Source organism: Lepidochelys olivacea, assembly GCF_965140295.1.
Source record: "Lepidochelys olivacea isolate rLepOli2 genome assembly, chromosome: 7".
In the NCBI taxonomy this organism is placed as follows: domain Eukaryota; kingdom Metazoa; phylum Chordata; order Testudines; family Cheloniidae; genus Lepidochelys; species Lepidochelys olivacea.
This window is the reverse complement of record NC_140417.1, coordinates 12944021-12960798: the sequence shown is the minus strand read 5'-3', so window position 1 is coordinate 12960798 and position 16778 is coordinate 12944021. Positions and strand designations below refer to the sequence as shown.

The 16778-nt window shown below is 40.2% G+C and overlaps 1 protein-coding gene across 6 annotated transcripts in view; it reads right to left on the bottom strand.

The window, feature by feature from the left end:
- The window catches only part of CHL1 (cell adhesion molecule L1 like), a 195167-nt gene that overhangs the window by 40631 nt on the left and 137758 nt on the right, over positions 1–16778 (bottom strand). For 5 of the 6 annotated variants that reach the window (XM_084635330.1, XM_084635333.1, XM_084635328.1 and 2 more), the window contains 5 exons: positions 15621–15668; positions 12154–12274; positions 8866–9050; positions 2181–2312; positions 518–655 (listed from right to left, as the gene is read on the bottom strand). In XM_084635330.1, the coding sequence (XP_084491456.1) occupies positions 518–655; positions 2181–2312; positions 8866–9050; positions 12154–12274; positions 15621–15668 (624 nt within the window). The remainder of the gene's footprint in view (positions 1–517; positions 656–2180; positions 2313–8865; positions 9051–12153; positions 12275–15620; positions 15669–16778) is intronic. The other variant, XM_084635332.1, reaches the window with a different exon arrangement.

Sequence of the window (16778 nt, the reverse complement as noted above, 5' to 3'; positions counted from 1 at the left end):
CCAGCATCATGATTGTTTCTTAAATGAACAAACTGATAATAAAAATTGAAGTTCCAGATTAATGATCTGTGTAATAATATAATTGTACAGTTAAGGGCACAATCCCGGTTCCACACCATAGGTCTCAACTCAACTATCAGTTATTGTTTTATTTAATAGAAGTCTTTGAGCGAGGCACAGTTCTTAAACTAGAGTGTACACGAGTCATTCTGTGCTTCCACTAAATGTATAATATCGTGCATGTGACACAAGGCTCTTTGAATCAGATTACACAATACATTGCATCTCTTCATATTTTGGACCAATGCAAAGTTACAATGAACTTGTTAGAATCCTGAGGTTAACAATGAAAGCCATAGAACAACAGCCAGCTTTGCTAAAACATTAACAACTGTGGGCCTGATCGTACAAACTTTTACTCCCACGATTTATCCTCATGCAGTGATTGGTGAACAGGATTGGGTCCCTTGGCAACAGCATCCTTTCCATAAAGAATCTAATGTTGTGGGGTACTTACTTAAAACATTCACATTGGCAGTGGCAAGGATGGCACCATGCTTGTTAGTTGCCTCACACTGATACACTGCACTGTCCTGCAGTTGTAGGTTGGTAATGCTGATCTCCCCAGCAGAGACTCTGCCCCTATAGGTCCGTTCTTGAAAAGAATCAAACCATGTCAGTAGGATGAGGAATGATCAGCACTTTGAGTTCACAGAGCATCTCTCAACTGCTTCCATTTCAGATGCATGCCAAAGGGGCAAGCTGCATTTTCAGGATTAGGCTAACAGTTCCCCAACCACCAGAAAGCTGCTCTAAAGCATTGCACATGTCATCATTCCCATGGGGAAAAAGAAGTGGATAACTTGGCTTGCAGTAACATGTTTATCTCCAGAAACATTTTATCAATGACAGAAATAGCACAGTTTATATTTTGTATGTGTGTGTGCAGATTTCCAGAAGCACCTAAGGCATCCGACTACCCAGTTCTCATTAAGAAGAATGTCCAAATCACCTAAAAAAACTTTGAATTTCAGTCATACTGTATGTTCTTTACACCTATATACACAGTATGATGGGATACTCCAGAGATCGGCAACCTCTGGCACGTGGTCCGTCAGGGAAATCCGCTGGCAGCCAGGATGGTTTGTTTACCTGCAGCATCTGCAGATTCAGCCAATCGCGGCTCTCACTGGCTGCGGTTCATCATTCCAGGCCAATGGGGGCTGCGGAAAGCGGCATGGGCCTCCACTTCCCCAAGCCCCTGTTGGCCTGGAACAGCAAACTGTGGCCAGTGGAAGCTGAGATCGGCCAAACCTGCAGACGCTGCAGGTAAACAATCCATCCCGGCGGATTTCCCTGACAGGCTGCGTGCCAAAGGTTGCCGATCCCTGGGGTAGACGGTGTCCTGGATAACTTGGAGTGAGAATGGATGGGCCATGCTGCAGATTGCCTCACTCTGGGAGGAATTCTGATTTTCTCAGCTAGAATTCATTAGAGGGGTTCAGCATGCAGCTTGCTATGCTGGCTAGTTCAGGTGAATCTGTGACAGAGAGAGAGAGAGAGAGAGACATGGCCTAACCCTTCCCCACTCTTATTCAAGCAGATAGTGCCAGTGAAGGAACAAGGAGGGAGCAGGGTCTCTACTCTTCAGACACTTTGTGGCTTATCTCTGTGCTAGTCTATAAGGCTTAGTGGGGCCCTAGTATTGTAAGAGACTGATCCATGTTCCTAAAGATGAGAAACATACCCTGACTGGACATAGGCTTTAAATTACAGTTGTAGCTTCCATATTATTGTTGCTTTAATTCTACTACCTTCATTATCACCATGAAGTATTCACTTTGGCTAAACCAGACAAATCAACTGTCATATGATGCATTTCGATTTATGCACCAACTTTTGTGCTGGGAGTATAGTATATGCTAATCTTGTCCAGCTGTCTGAGTGTAACCCACACACCTTCTGGGTGTGGTGTTCTGTTCCATCTAGTGGCACCGAGACCACTTAGAAAAAGAGATAAATGAGTCTGCTCTACAGCCTTAGCTAACAACCAGTTGGCTTTTAGCTCATGCAGTAGAGGCTCATGCTCTAAGCTCCAGAGGCCCCCGGTTTGATCCCACCCGCCAAAAACCGGTGTCTTTCGGCGTTGCATGAGCACACTATTTTGTATCCTTACTTACTATCAATAGGTATCCCATTACGTTTCCACTTTATAGTTGGCTCAGGTTTGCCAGTAGCTTCACACAATAGCAAAGCAGTTGACTTTATACTGTAAACATCACTTGTGGGTTTCTTTATCCACTGAGGAGGTTCTGTTAAGAAAGAAAATAACATTTCAGCAGACGTTACAACGAGTAGGAATAAAAGTTCATGAAGATGTTGCTATCACTAATGTCTTCCAGCAGATGGCACACACTATCTACTATTGCAGAGCAAAAAGAAAAGGAGTACTTGTGGCACCTTAGAGACTAACCAATTTATTTGAGCATGAGCTTTCTTGGTTAGTCTCTAAGGTGCCACAAGTACTCCTTTTCTTTTTGCGAATTCAGACTAACACGGCTGTTACTCTGAAACCTGTCACTATTGCAGAGCAGGTTCTCTCTTAAAGGATAAATATATTGTCTTATTTTATTTTGATTTATAAAACAATTCTACCAGAGAAATTAAAATAAAATATACACCATTCTCCTCTGTTTAGATGGTGTTTGTTGAAATTAAATGCCAAGTAGAGGTTGTCAGAAGTGGACAGTGTTTTGAGTGAAAATGCTGAGCTGTAAGTGCAAAGCTAAATGTTAGTGCACCAGGAAGGCTGGTGAAAATGGCAAGGTTGCTTGGTTTGATATTTTCCAGAAACACCCTCAATATGGAACTCTTAACAACAGACATGCAATGTAACCAATGTAACGAAAATGCAAATATCTATTCAAACCAAATCCTCCCCTTGGATGTAATCATGTGGCTTCCACTGACGTCAATGGGACCTGGATATAGGTCTCTGACGGAAGAACCTGCAGTCTTAAGAATATTTTGGTGACTCAGGGAATGCAGGGGCTGAATCCAAGCTTATCTCTTTGCATGGACCAGAGAGGTTTCCTGGGATTTCTGACACCTTTGCATCATCCTCACAATAGCCAGAAACTGGGATCCTAGGGGCCTGATCCAAAGATCACTGAAGTAAATGGGAGTCTTTCTATTGACCTTCAATTGGCTTTGAAACAGGCCCTAAATGTTCAAGATAGAGCAGTTACCACTCAAAAGTCAACAGTGCTAAAAGTTGTCCACATGGTGGTGCCAGAGATGCAGTGCTGTACTGACATCTTTCCTTGTTCTTAGAACAGGAAGTAAACACTATGTTTATGTTAATGAGGAGAATAGAGTGTGTAGTGTGGTGTTTGTTTTGGTAGGGTTTTCCTTTTCTTTCTTAAATATGTAAACACTGCTATGTGTTCACATTAGAGAAGGTCAAAGCAGCAGGTCTTGCACCTGGAGCAGAAGGTGGGGAGATCCTTGGTTCTTAGAAGAGTTTGTTCCACAGTATGGAATCAGTCAAAACTCTGTCTCTTGCATAGACCAGCTGTACTGAGAAGTGGTGTTGTTAATCACAGTCCTCATCCTAGAGCTTTAGGCAATCTTTTAGATATTCAGAGCCCAGGTCATTGAAGGTCTTGAGGATAAGGACCAAGACAGAAATGAGATGGTGACAATACGCTAATACAAAGGTTCCCAAAATGTACCCCAAGATCACTGGTTCTTGATGGAGAACTACTGATAGTCCAAAAGAGGCTGCCTGCCACATGGTGCTAGCTCCTCATCTCCTGCTGCTCCGTTGAATTAAAGAAGAGCTAAAAATACACAGCTTAAGTACTTTCCTAATGTTTTTCAAGTAAGAAACTGCTAGAGTTGCCTCATCGATGTTATGCAATTCTGAGTCTATTAGACAATTTCAGTATTAAAATGTAGTCCACACCATGAAGACACTAAAGAAGCCCTTCTCGATTAGGAAGAGGCGCTGTGCTGCCTATTAATATATTAAACGCAATGGCCTCAAATATGAACATGCACCACTTGAATCTGCAAAATCCCACATTTATGCCAGCAAGTTGCTGATTTGTGCGAGCAAGATGAGAAAAGGCAGCCACCTCCATGGGCAATTCACCCCTCTTAAAACAGCTGCGAATCTGGGGGCTGTGATTACAATTGGCGTGTGTGATTTTTTTTAAATGATGCCCCTAGTTATATTATTAATTACTATTATTCTGACAATAAAGACGAGACACCCCAACCAAGATCAGGGTTATGATGCCAGACATTGTGCTAGTTAAAAGCTTCAGAGGTTATAAGCATTTTAAATTTTGGCGGATTATATTCAATAAATAAAAGTGTTTGAAACCATGACAATTTGTTTTTTTTTTTTTTTAAAGAACCTCTCTCTCAGCAACAACAGGGCTTTTTCTGTCACCATTCTAATGTTCCAGGCTCTATCTCTTTTCAAAAAGAGAGATTAAAAGGTTCAAGCAGTCAAACAATTTGCTGGCTGAACATTTCCATATGCTTTGTCATAATTGCCTGAATCTTGGCCCTCAAACTATTGTAGGATTAGTAAATAGGCTGCCTGCAAATGCCATTGCTTGAGAATGCTGTTATGAAGTCTGAGGTTTTGTTTGGACATGCTTAAGTATCAGCAAGAGGACACAACGTGGAAATGAGAGCTAGATTCTGATTTATACTCTAGCAATAGGAGAGAGAATGGGCAGAAGAGCAGTGCTATTCTGTTGATATATCACTAGATAGTGGCATGGAGAGTAATTTTTCTTACTTGTTTAATTTTCTCTCCCTATGCACATTCATAGAGGAAAAACTGTCACATCCACAGATGCTATAAAGTGGTGTAACTCCACCAAAGTCAATAGAACTACACTCATTTACACCAGTTGAGGAGCTGACCCCATCATGTGCGCAGAGAGAGAATGAGACTGAATATGTGGCACTGTGATGGATGTTAGTGACATTTATTGGTTTGAAACTCTAGAAAAGGAGACTCTTTGGGCTCACTTGTGCCTAACGTGTTGCATGGGAGGAGACTCCTAATAGATCTAAATCCTATTAGTGGTATCAACCGACATTGGTTCTATGCAGGGGAGAGGGGTTTAATAGCGCTCATAAAAAGCATTCTTTACATGGAAATAGCGGTTCTAGGTTTTTGGGGACTTGCTGGTTAATGAACAGAAACAATAATTCATCACATAGCTTTTATTCCTGTAGAGATCTGTGGTCAACATACTGAACAACTTAATTAATGTTATTTCCCTTGCATTTTACTTTTTGAAGCTCCTACAATTGCTTTGATGGCTTCAGTTTTTGCAGTTGAGAAAACCATGACCAGATTGTTAAAATATTCAGCTACTGTAGAGACGTTCCATACCATCTGGAATGATTTCTAAGAGTCAGCAACTTCCACGACAGGAGCATTTGAAACTTCTCCAGGCCGTGGTGTCCCATTCCTCCCCACTTTCAGGAAGAGAAATAAATATTATACAAAACAGGGTTGTGTCAAATGACAGGGAGTGATCAGTCATATCATATGACAAAATGCTGTGTAGATACTTGAAAGGCTGTTCTTCCTCTCTGGTTGCCTGCCTATGGAGAAGTGAGGAGAGATGGGGAAGTGAAGATTAAAATCGAGCAGCTGGTAGATGTGGATTGCTTAATAGCATAGGAGCACATTTCTCTCAGCAAAGTGGAGTCTCTTTTTTAGTCGTGGCAAGTGAAAAATGTTTTTGCTGAGTCTTTCAATTATGTTTCAGTATCTTCCTTCCAGAGCTATTTTGGGTGTCTTACCCAAAATAGCAGCTACATTAGCATGGCTGATAGTAACATTACAAAATGATAATATCACTAAATGTTGTACTCTGCTCTGTGGGGAGAACTGTGAGCCCTGCTGTGTGCCTGGACACAGCAATACGGGGGAGTAAGGAGTCACCACATGGTCCTGCATGGGCTACCCACATCCCTGGAGCTTTCTTAGTGATGGAGGGAGGAAGAGCAACTGCCAGCAGGCTGATAGTCCCCCTGTGAGCAGGTGGTGGGTGAGTGGGTCCCCCAATGCACACATGGAGCAATAACCTGATACAGAAAGGGGGATGGTCCACATCCCTGTGCCCTGGAAGCAGAAATCACATTGTGACTTTCACGTTCTGTCGCTACTCTATTCCTGAAGGAGCAATGTTACACGTTGCCCTGTCCTGCAGCTGGATCGCCCTATTAACTCTGAAGAAGAGGCATTTATCTGCAAACTCATTCTGTTACTCATCCTTTGTGTAACTATGGGGCGATGCTTTTCTAGACTTTATTTTGACCCTAGATCGTTTCTCTCTTGATTTACAATGGAAGTGTTTTGCATTGTTACCTAACCCACCCAGTTTGCATGATGCCTATTGTAAGATACTACACTGGCTGGTTTTATCACTCAGTTTCACCTTCGCCAGTAAATAAATAAATAAATAGATAATAATAACGGATAGGAAAATGCACACATCTGTGCAAGCTCCACTGATTTCAGAAGAGTTACACTGGAGTTATTATGTGCTTTGTTATGCTGTTATGTGATATGATATGTCACTATTTTAAGACTGAATCTCTTCCATGATGCCTATGAAGAAGTGCTAGCTGCCAATGGCTAGGTATGCAGTGAGCTGAGACTTCTTTTTATTGTGTCATAGTTTGCTCCATTAACTTGTCCACCCGCCACCATTTGTTTGTCTCATCCAAATGGTACGTCTTGTCATAGCATACACTGCAAGCTAAACTGGGTGTCAGGGAACTTCAAAGGAGCCACAAGCCTCTAGTTCTTGGTTTGTACTGGACAAGTAAGTTCCTGAGCTTCCTGACTTTTTCCTGGGCATGCACCATGCCTTATACAGTGGTGCCCTAATTCTTGAGCTGTGTACCTAGGTGCTATCATCATATTATTATTTGCCTTGCAAAAGCAAAGAAAGGCATTGTGCTTTATTATTAATCATGGTTTGTTAAGAGTTGACAGTGTCCTTGGCCTATGGACTTTATCACCTAAGTAAATCCAGAAAATACACTGGGAAACTTCAAATGTGATGCTCATGTAAAATGATTCACGTGGGCAGGAAGGGGGGTGTTGCTGTCCCTGGGGATAGAACCTGGACATGTTGGTCTAAAAGCATGAGCCTCAATGGCCTGCATGGAAAGAACCAGGTATCTTAACCAAATGATGCAGCAGACTCATAAAAACCTTTATGTGGTTCAGCCACTACAGGTCAACAAAGCTATCCAGAGTCAGCAAGGGCGACGCTAATAGAGCAATTGTTCAACAATGCATTATTTTAGTGAAGGGCTGGAGACAGTAATTTGTGTTGGCATCTTACTGGTAGGAGCTGGCCTCTCTAGCCTTTGTGGAAGCAGAGATACAGTTTGCAGATCTAAAGTTAGACAGGCCCCCAGGCTAACGTACACAGATAGTACAGGAGTAACGATAACATTAATGAGTGAGGATATAAAAAACTGCTGGGAGACAGATTAGTAGGGGTTATAAAACAGAGCAAGTAGGGAAAAGTAAGAAGATAGTGAGTTCCTTAGCTCCTGGGGAAGACTGTTTGCTTTTGCAGTCAAGAGTTACAGTCACTTAAATTGTCCTGTTATGTTAACTTTGAGAGTATTTTATTAATATTACAAGTTGTAAAGGTTTGTCATGTGAGACACTGGCTCGTGTCATGTCACCTTCGGCTACTTCTACCAGCTAATGAAATTACTCCTTCACGCCTCTGCTTTTGACGCTGAAGATCATGGACACTCCATCCCTTTTGATGACCCAAGGTAAGTTCATTTACGGATGAGAGTGTCACAGGGAAGTGCTCTAGTGAAGATCAGCATTGGCAGGAAAAAAGTAGGCATGGGTGAGGGATTAGAAGAAGAATGAAATCACCAGGTGCACTGGAGAGGAAGGAGTGGTTCCAGACGTGCTGGGTAGTGTGACAGTAGAATTTGGGTTCTGAAGAAGATGAGGCCAAGGGATCACAAAGATGAGCAAAATTAGCAGAGTAAAAAATGAGCATTGGAGTGTACCACAGTGGCAGAAATATAGGAAGCAGCAGAGTCCCGCAAGTGAGACTGAGACGTTTCAATACAATGTGGTAGGAAATGAAGCAGATTGTTCAACTGTGATATTTTGAGAAACCTGGAGGGGAGCGAGGAAAGAAAACTGCAGTAATCTAGCTGAGACATCACTGACACCTTTCAAATGGTGGCAAATATAATTAAAATCACTCTTTGTGACTACGTTATGTTCCCATTATTGAGGCCAGGATTGTTTCCCCTAATTTTTCTTTTCTATGCAAGATGCTTTGGATTTATCAGACAGACTTTACTCTCTACAGATTAGGAGTTATATTTGAATAAAGCGTGCAAGATCCAGTCAAAGTTACTATATTAAAAAAAAAAAGTAAATTATACCTCTGATAGTTTCATAGATTTTAAGGCCAAAAGTGAACATTAGGGTGCCTAGCCTGACTTCTGCATAACACATGTCACAGAATTTAATCCAACAACCTGTGCTTGACTAAAGCATATCTTTATATTTTAGATTACTGTTTTTGCATATATTACCATTTTTACTTCCCATTCTACAAAATCTTCATGGTTTGTAAAAAAAATCATTTTACATGAAATTTAATGCTACACTGTGCAAATATAAAATCATAGGGCCAGATCCTCAGCTGGTATAATTCAATGAGGCTCCACAGACTTCAATGAATTGTGCTGATTTACAGTGGCAGAGATTCTGACACCCTTGTTTGTTTATTATTCAAAATCTAAAACCCATTAAAATATAAATGGCACCTTCCACGTGAACTTGAAACTCATGTTTCACTCTCCCCATAGAATTGCTTGCGGTGCACTCATAAGTTCCTTCATCTGCTGCAGATACTTGTTCTATCTTTAAAACCTTTCCAAAACTTTCTGTCACTGCTCTGTCCTTGGGCAAATCTCTACCAGCCTTGATCCAGTTAAGATGCGGAGTTGGGCTAGCAGAAAAAGAAAGATGTTGAGTTTAATTTAAAAAAAAAAAAAAGAAATAAGTTGTAACATTTCACATCAGTATAACTACCGAATGTTGAAATTTATACATTTCCCTTTGCTAGATCATGATGTCAGAATTCTCCAAATGGCCCTCCTTTGTGTGCAGAGCTACCCATTTTACTCATTGAAACATCCTGGCTGGAGGTTTGATATGGTCCATAGCTGCTGCCTGTTGTTTAAAAGGGACCTGTGTACAACGAATCCTTTGCAGCTGACAGTGGGTCACAAAACAGGTTTGCATCCCTTGTAAACATAGTGGCATGAACTATAGTAGAGGCACTGAAGCTTGTTTGGGACTTCTTGCAGACAGACAAGGGGGTAAAGACTTCATTAAAATAACTCCGCTCTGTACTCGGCCTGATTAGATAGGGCTAACCGCATGTCACAGATGGCTGAAAAAGCTACTTTATATTTTTAGAAAGTTAGGAGCGTGCTCAGAACCAGAGACACTGAAGTACAAGACAGATTGCTGTCTGAACATTCCCAGCTGGGTTTCCTGACCCCAGCACCATACATGATGCATATACACAGTGTCATATCTGCTTACTCTTGTGTCCATCTGTTAAGATGGCAAAATGCCCAGGCACAAGCTACTCAAAGCCCCAGGTACCGAGAAATTATGTTCCTTTATGAGCAGCAGGGATAATAGTTCAAGTGTCATATTTTCTGCAAGAGAGTTCATCCCTGACACAGTACTGAAACACCGACACTATGAAACCCCTTAAATTTCATCAACACCAGTTTAGATCTTTGTACCTTCTAGAGGAGGTTGCCTGCCATTTTCAAGATCAGGGTAAAATCCTCCGAGATCACAAAGTGGCAATATATTTATTGCCATTAATTATTTTTCGATTGACTGGTCCTCATTTTCGGAGTTTGAAACTTGTCTCAATCTAGCCAATCTAGTTCCTCATTGACATTTGCTCACCACACAGAACAGGGATGAACTGCAGGGATGAACTGCAAGGGGAGGCAGGTTGGGGGAATATACTTAGAGTCCGTTGAAAATTTGTCATTTTTTTCCCAAAGAAAAATTTCCCAATTTTTTTTCCTTTTCGACTACAAGATTTTTTTTTCCATTTTGGCCTAATTTGTTCATGCTTTGATGTAAATTTGTTTTGTATTTCATCCCCACCCCAACTTTTTTTGTATACTTGAAAGAGGAAGTACTTTTTCTCCCATGTCATGGGAAATTTTGAATGAAATGTAAATGTAAAGTGTTCATTCCTTTTTAAAATGTTCATGAAGTACACTTTCCCTTTCTCCTACCAGCTTTAATTATTACACGGGGAAAGTTTTATGAGGAAATTTGCAGAACAAGTCCACATACTGTCCTTGTTTCAACCAAAGTGATCGGTTCCTTACATTCCTGAGCATAAAATTTATAACATATTTTTTTTTAAGAATTCATCAACTGGATAAAAAGGAAGTTCACAGGCAGGGAACTAGACATGGATGTATTGCAAAAAGGAACAAGAACCCATTACAGTTACTTGGAATGAATCCAACAGAGATGAGTTGCTCACATGCTCTCAGAAAATGGCAACCAATTGCAAAGTCATAATCTTGTCTAGTCAAAGGGTGAGTGATGCCCTTTCAAACAAGCATGGACAAACAAGATGCCCTGAACATGTTTGCTCAGGCAGATAAACACCCTGATTTTGCAGTTTATAATGGGAGAGAATTGCACATGCTTTAATATGGATCATTTATCTGCTAACCACAGTGAGCACACAAGGATGTGGAGTTCAACAATACAGGTTGTAAACATGATGATTTAAACACCCATTCAACAGAGAGCTCTATCACACATCAACCAGGAGCAAATGTGTTTTCCCTGTTAAGTTTAATGGTTGCAGGGCTTTTAAGCTTTACCTAGTTTTCCTCCCACAACCCTTTTTGGGTAGAAAGTTGCACACATAAGTACAAGGTAAAAAGTGGTGATCAGGATGGAGGGCATAGGTAAACCTGATCCCATGTTGATGAAAGTACTGCTGTACGGCTGCCAAGTTACCCCTGCCCACTTGGAGGAATCAGGGCTTAGAGGAGTATTCACAGTTAAACGCCACATCATCATCATCATGAGGATTGCACTTCAATCATATCTGCTTAGACTTTCCCATTCCCCACTCATTTTCCATCCTGCACAATAAAAAAGATGGCATACCCCTACCTGTATCTATTTGTTGCATCTTGTCTTAGATTATAGATTCTTTGTGGCAGGCATGGTCTTTTTGTACAGTGACAATCACAATGGGGTACTGGGCCAGGACTAGGGCTCCTTGGCACTATGGTATTACCAATACTAATAATAATGGGGTTTGAGATTTCCATTCAATGCAGAGGGCTACGCCTAGGGATTAGTTATGCCTGCATCCATGCATTGAAATTGGCCCAAATTAAACTTGAACACTCCCAAATATGAATCTATATCTAATTTTGCAGATGTCCCTTATCTTTATCATGGGCCAAACAGAAAGCCCTGAATCAAAATGCCCCTAGTCTTTTACTCTGTTGTTGGGTTTGTTTCTGAATGGGCATCATGGAAGGCAAGAATCCTTGTACGATAGTGCTCAGGAAATTGAAATCTCATTGAAGGTGGAAAAGCTCAGGAATTTATTGATACTTAATCAATACTCTGAACTGGCCATGCTAGAAAAGAAAAAAGGGTGGGTTTTTTTGGAGTCCACACTGTGGAAGTTGAATCAATTCCTAATACACTCAAAAGAATAATAATTTTCAGTGGTCACCATACTGGAACATCTGCAAAACCAGTGATCACAGGATGGATAAACGACTGTGATATGCCAGTTACTATGGCAAATGCCGATTCTTTAGTTATACTTGTCCATAACCTGTACATGACTCACTCGCCAACAGGAAACTTTCTCCATTGTAACTCTATGCCAGTTTTCAAAAACTGAAAACAGAAATTTAAACAGAAATTTGGTATACAGAAAATTATATACTCTGTTGGAGAATGTATAAAGGTGCTTCCTTTTACTCTAACTTTATTTCAGAAGGTTGTTAAGTGGGTCCAGTACTCACAGCCCTTCAGCAATGCATTCAAGTAGTAGAACTCCCCCTTTGATGACAGTAACTGATGAGCTGCTACCAGAAGATTCAGGTGGTATCAGTATTTTGGGTTTTCTTTCCTTGATGAAATTAGCTAAAAAAGAGAAAAGAAAAGGGTCAGACTTTGTGAAGTAAGGTGATTACATATGTCCCTGAATCATTCTGTACCCTCTAACCAGTGCTAAAAATATTGCTTTGGTCAGAAGATTTCTGGAATATTCATTCATTCATTTTATTTATATTTGTGGTATTTTTCTAAAAGACCTACCTAGGGCTCTGTTTTTTACTTACATTCAAAACACAACTATAGTAACAGGAATAAAATTAGAACCTTCTCTTCCTCAAAACCAGAGCCCTGAACCTGCAAACCCTTAAACAAATACACAACTTTACACTCATGAAGTTCCTTTCCATCCAGCTTTCAGGGCTGGGCAGTGGCTAGGCTAGAATCATACAACAGTGGGGGATTCTTTCTCTGGCTGCTACTGTTGGTGTCTTAAAGAGGCAGATCAACCCAGAAGATGTTCAGGGGGAGGCTAGTCCTGAATTATGCTGGTACAAGAGCTCCTGGTTGCTGACAATGTTGGTTGGGAGATGTCACTCTTAAAAGGGCCAGAGTTGCAGCTGCACTAGTATGACTCCCAAATGGTATAGGGTGAAGGGGTGTGTCACAAGGGAGCTGGTCCCTCTGAGCAGAACTGGGCCCAACTTCCCTGGGTCAGAGCAGGTGAGCCAATTAAAGGGACCTAAGCTATCCCTGTGCCTATTAAGGGTTACCAGAAGGGAGGAAATGGGAGACGGAAGGGAATGACTGGGACAGGCCATGCCTAAGAAAAGGAAGGAAAACCATGGTGGAGTGCAGCTAACTCCTGTGATGGGTCCCTGGAGCAAGGGTCTCAGGGCAGCAGCCGTGGGGCTCTTGCTCCAGGAAGGGAGCAGAGCTGACTAGGACTGGGATGCTGCCAGGAACAGGCACCAGAGACTCCAACGAGAGGTGGCTTGGAAGCCTGAGAGAAAAGGAGAGTTAAAAGGCTGTTCTCTGTTGTTTTACTTGCCTATGGTAAGAGGCTAAACCATCCTAAAGGAGACTGGGTGTGGCAGCGAGTTTTTGGAAGCTGGGAAGAAGCTGGGTGACAGGGTGGCTGGGCCAGATGCTCTGTTCCAACTCTGCTGAAATCTCTTCTAATCCCTCCAAACGAAGATCCAAGTCCCATCTCTCCAGCTGACAGCCTAAGAAGAATTCGGCTTCCCACCTCACATGCCCTAAGAAGTGTGCTTCATCCTCAGACAACCTCCCTGGTTCCCAGCCAATTTTAAGAACCAGTTCAGAATTTCCTGCCATGCCTTGAAAAAACTCTATCATGGATTTGCTCCAGCCTCTCTCATGGACCTTTCTTCTATTATCATGCCTGCTCAGCTAGTATTTGCCTCCTCTCTGCTTCCTTATTTCTCCCCTCACGCACACACTCTGACCAATGGTGGTGAATGAGCGTTTCCCTTGTCTGTTCTTGCCATCTGGAACAGTCTTCATGTCTTTCCCCTTCACTAACTTTATATCGTCTTCTAAATCTCAGCTGAAATCATATCTTTTGTCCTTTGCCAGCAACTTAGAATTCGCCTTCCCTCTACAGTTGCAGAATTTACAACAACTCACGAATGCATTTGGGAATACAGCTTGAAAACAAACCACTGTTCATAACAAAACTCCTTTTTACTGTCCTGGGTTTCAGATAACCATTTATTCTAGACTGTCAACAAAAACTCAGTTGTTTCTTTGACAATACATTTTAACCATTTATATTGTTAAATGGCTATTCAGTAATAATCAATAGCCAATATGTCATTCAAATGTTTACTGATTCTTCAAGAAAAGCGATTTACTGATAATTTGGTAATAAATCATTTCTATCTTACAAGCCAGTTTTCTTCTCCCCTTCTTTAATTTCTTTGGGTCTCTTTGTACAGTATGTACTACAAAGACCAGTGAGTACATGTGCTGTACACAAATGTTCGCCCACATATGCCTAGATTTTCAGACATGAATAGCATTCTTGGGTGTCCAGCATGAGACACCTGAAAAGGGCCTGATTTTCAGAAACTGTTCAGCATTAGTCCTCTGAAAAATCAAGTCCCTCTCAGGTGTTCTTAGTTGGGCACTCCAGAAACTGAGGCACTCAAAATCACTGGTTAGTTTTGGAAATGATGGACTTAATTTTAAAATATATTCTCTCTTGATAACCATGTTTGGGGGAAAATAAGGTATTTGGTAGAACGGGGTGGAAAATAGACTTTCCATCTCATGAAAAGTTTTTGTTTTGTACCCGAATTGGAACAAAAAGCCATAGTTTTGATTTTTTTCATAAAATGAAATACCTCCCAAAAATATCATTTTGAGTCACTTGAACCATTTTGTTTCACTAAACTGACCCCCCCCCTTTTTTTTTTTATATTGACGCTTTATGGTTCAATTTGAAAAAAAATAAAGTAAATTTAGAAAAAAAAAAGGTTATAATACATAAAAAAACCAAAACTTTGAGATCGAAAACTATGAAAACAGGGCATTTAAACATTTTAATAGCTTTTTCCTTTAAAAAACAAACAACATTTCCTCAAAATCAATCGATTTTGTGAAAATGTTCAGTTTTGTCAAAACAGCATTTTCCAGTAGAAAACTTTCATTTAAAATCTTCCAACAAGCCCTAGTATTTGGGTTGAGAATCCAGATATATTCTCAAAAAGAAAAGGAGTACTAGTGGCACCTTAGAGACTAACCAATTTATTTGAGCACAAGCTTTCGTGAGCTACAGCCCACTTCATCGGATGCATCTGATGAAGTGAGCTGTAGCTCACGATAGCTTATGCTCAAAATAATTGGTTAGTCTCTAAGGTGCCACAAGTCCTCCTTTTCTTTTTGCAAATACAGACTAACATGGCTACTACTCTGAAACCAGATATATTCTGTTAGCTACACACCCTTATCAGTTCTATCCATATTTTCTGCTATTGTTACATGAAACATCACAGCATATTCTAACACTATCTGGTCATCATAGTTCCTTCGTGATTTTTTTATTCATCTAGCTTGAAGCTCCTCCCCTTGAAATCACTTTCTTGATCAGCAAAACTGCCAATTCTGAAAAATACTTTCTATTTGTCAGGACCACTTCTCTGAACGCTTTATTTCACATGGAAGAGAGATGCAGTAATGTTAAAAATCCTTCAGACCTCAGTCAAGATAGTAAAGACTGAGTCAATACTGATGCATGTATTCCTTATACCCAGCAAACATGTTAAAAGTATTTCCTAAGCAGTAACAGTATTTCATCTAAATTGATACAATATTTCATTTTCTAAAATTTCAGATTACCCAACACATTAAGTAGCTCTTAAGTATTCTCATTGTGAATTCAAAGGCAAAGAAACAAAACAGGTACACTCACCCTTAGTAACAGCAGCATTAGGTGAGCTTGAGTCATTAGTATGTTTAACTGAAATAAACAAAAATGAAAACCAAATGCAAATGGAATAGTTGATATAGATTAAAAGGTCAAAAACAAATAAAACATCAACCAAACAAAAAAAAAAACTACACAAAATATTTTCTTAAAGGAAATGTAAATATATTTTATATAAAACCACCAAAACACTATAATGCAAATCAACACAGACAATGAATTTCTGTATGTATAAAGAAAACAATAAAAAGATGTAAAACTCAGGAACTCTAGATTCACTAGAAAGCGATTTTATCAGTTATGTCGAATAAGATTGATAGGTTCCTAACATTCATTAAAAGATTCTATCCTTAATCCTTTCTCCTTTGTTATTTATCTGCTTCTTCCTGCTCTCAGACACAATGCCTCAGTAGGGGCACTTACGCATTTGCTTCACTTTAAGTACATACATAGTCCCATTGACTTCAACAGTAATGTGCATGTACTTAAGTGGTTTGCTGCCCTGAGGCCAGAGTGTTCCAAAGCCTGCAGGATGAAGTCCTCTAGTGTCTCTGTGACTGGAGACATTTAAACATTTATAGAATGTGATATCTACTTCTGATATTTTACTTACAATTAATATCCTAAAACATAGCACCATAGTTCATAGAAAAGTAGGTTTGGAAGGGACCTTGTAAGGCCATTTAGTGCAGTCCCCATTGCGGAGGCAGGATCAAGTATACCTAGATCAGTGGTTCTCAAGCTTTCTAGACTACTGTATCCCTTTCAGGAGTCTGATTTGTCTTGCATACCCCCTCAAGTTTCATCTCATTTAAAAACTGCTTGCTTCTAAAATCAGACATAAAAATACAAAAGCGTCACAGCACACTATTACTGAAAAATTGCTTCCTTTCACATTTTTACCATATTATTATAAAATAAATCAATTGGAATATAACTATTATACTTACATTTCAGTGTATAGTATATAGAATAGTATAAACAAGTCATTGTATGAAATTTTAGTTTCTACTGACTTCGTTAGTGCTTTTTATGTAGCCTGTTTTAAAACTAGGCAAATCTCTAGATGGGTCTCTGCATACCCCGACTGACCTACACCACCCCTTACAGGTTTTTGTCTCATTCATTATTCAAAATCTCCAA